We start from the raw sequence: 2,008 nt of genomic DNA, 5'->3' as shown, positions 1-2,008 counted from the left end.
CCAATCTAAATTTGGCAGAGTTTCTACAGCTGGATGGCCTTCCTAACGCCAACCACTCAGAGAGTGGGAGAATTTACGAAAAAAACAACAGACGAAGACAGGTGGTGTAAACAACAAATGGATGTATTAGTATAACGCTCAGGAATAAGGTCTTTAACGTTTCGAGCCTACGCTCTTCAACTGAAAGGAACACACACATATATATGTATATAAATATGCAAACATGTATATGTATGCGTGTGTTTTACCTATTAGAGTGTATATTTTTGTATGTGTATATACACATTTATAACATACAAACACGCAGGGACATGGGTACATGCACATACGTAAAAGAAGTCGAGAAAGAAAGAAAAAGAAAGAGAAAGAGAAAGAAGAGAGAGAGAGAGGGGAGAGGAAAGAGAGAATGAGTGAGAGACAGAGAGACAGAGAAAGAGTGTGGTACTTACCCCATGTAATTTAAAGTATAGTCCGCAGGCATTGCACACAGGTTCTCCTTCGTTGTTACGTCGCCAGAGGGTTGTGGTTGATGTGTGACAATTGGCGCAGGAAAGTCCTGCTCTTCTGGAGCCCGACTGAAACGGAAATACCTAGTTCCATTAGTCCATGATTTCTTACTCGTATTTGATAATTATTAGGTTCTTATAGTTATCTTATCTATCTCTAAGTAATGGCCCTTGTTTTCAGACGAGGAAATCGAAAAATGTAGCTAAATCGAAAACTCCCATAAAATCCGAACAGTCCTTCAACGGTATGTTCCCCTTTCTTATTCTGTTATTCTGAAAACGAATGTTCCATTATTCTTTTATGCATCACTTTGACTAGACTATTTTGAACTCCAAGCGTAAGCGAACGGATATATATCCAATGATTACTATGAAGGCTACACACAGAAATCCGACATTTGATTCGACTGAGGTGGGTCTTGATCTCAGAACGTCAAGGACCATAACTAAATATTACAAGGTCTTATGCTGTATTGATTTTTATACCGATACTACTAGTCTGTAGAGGCACCTGGCTTAGTGGTTAGGGGTGTTGGACACATGATCTTAAATTGTGGTTTCGATTCCTGGACAGGGTAACACGTTGTGGCCTTCAGCGAAACATTTAGTTTCCACCTTGCTCCAATCCACTCAGCTGGCAAAAATGAGTAATCCTGCGACGGACCGGCGTCCCGTCCAGGTGGGGAATATATACCCCGTGGAAACCAGGAAACTGACACTAAGAGACTTGAGAAAGAACATTAATTTTTTTTACTACTAGAATGATGAAAAGGTAAAATTGACAGCGGTGCTATCTGAACTCTGAAACGGGAAGGGAAGAAACTAAACACTAAAAATGTCATCTTCTATGATATCCAGATTTTGCCTGGCTTGCATGTCTTTAAACCGCATAATATTGTGATAAATGGATTTAATTCCTGATCTTTCGCTTTTAAAGATAACGGTTAGTCAGCTAGTAAGTAATATAAGGTCTATTTGCTTCAGACAACAGATTAAGAATATATTGCTTCCCCCAAAGTCATTAGTGTTGCAATTTAAGTTTAGAGAAAGAGTTACTTTCCCTTAGAGAATTGATCTCACTTTCTGTTTTTACCCCAGAGAGCAACCTTTATTCTTTACTCTGATTCTTTAATCTATCGAACAAAAATCGAAAACCAAAAGATATCGAGGACTCAAAAAGATAAGCAGGCATGGTTGTGTAATAAGAAATTTACTTCCAAGCCACATAAGCTTTATGATCTATAATTTATTTGTTTTGTTTTTATAAAAAAACTTTTGACCTTATTATATAATACAAATAAATTATTTATACATCCATCATTCTCCATTTTCTTTCATCATTGTTAACAATATATATATACTTTTTAACCCTGAGGAGGATGTGTTAGGGAATTTACTTATTTAACTTGAATTAAGAGTTGAATTTAACCTTATGCAGAAATGTATACATAGGTAATAAACTTTAATATAATGGATTTAGCGTCAAAGCTCTTATTTAATAT

The 2,008-nt window shown here is 36.5% G+C and overlaps 1 protein-coding gene across 4 annotated transcripts in view; it reads right to left on the bottom strand.

Annotated features, from left to right (window-relative positions):
• The window catches only part of LOC106871861 (transcription factor GATA-4), a 65,040-nt gene that overhangs the window by 15,608 nt on the left and 47,424 nt on the right, over positions 1-2,008 (bottom strand). For 3 of the 4 annotated variants that reach the window (XR_001409706.1, XM_014918594.2, XM_014918596.2), the window contains exon 4: positions 450-590. Coding sequence is in view for 3 of the 4 variants with exons in the window: in XM_014918594.2 (XP_014774080.1) it covers positions 450-590 (141 nt within the window). In the remaining variant the exon portion in view is untranslated. The remainder of the gene's footprint in view (positions 1-449; positions 591-2,008) is intronic. The other variant, XM_014918595.2, reaches the window with a different exon arrangement.

This window comes from Octopus bimaculoides, chromosome 4, assembly GCF_001194135.2.
Source record: "Octopus bimaculoides isolate UCB-OBI-ISO-001 chromosome 4, ASM119413v2, whole genome shotgun sequence".
Classification (NCBI taxonomy): Eukaryota; Metazoa; Mollusca; class Cephalopoda; order Octopoda; family Octopodidae; genus Octopus; species Octopus bimaculoides.
Note: the sequence above shows the minus strand (reverse complement) of the source record. Positions and strands in the feature narration are given on the sequence as shown.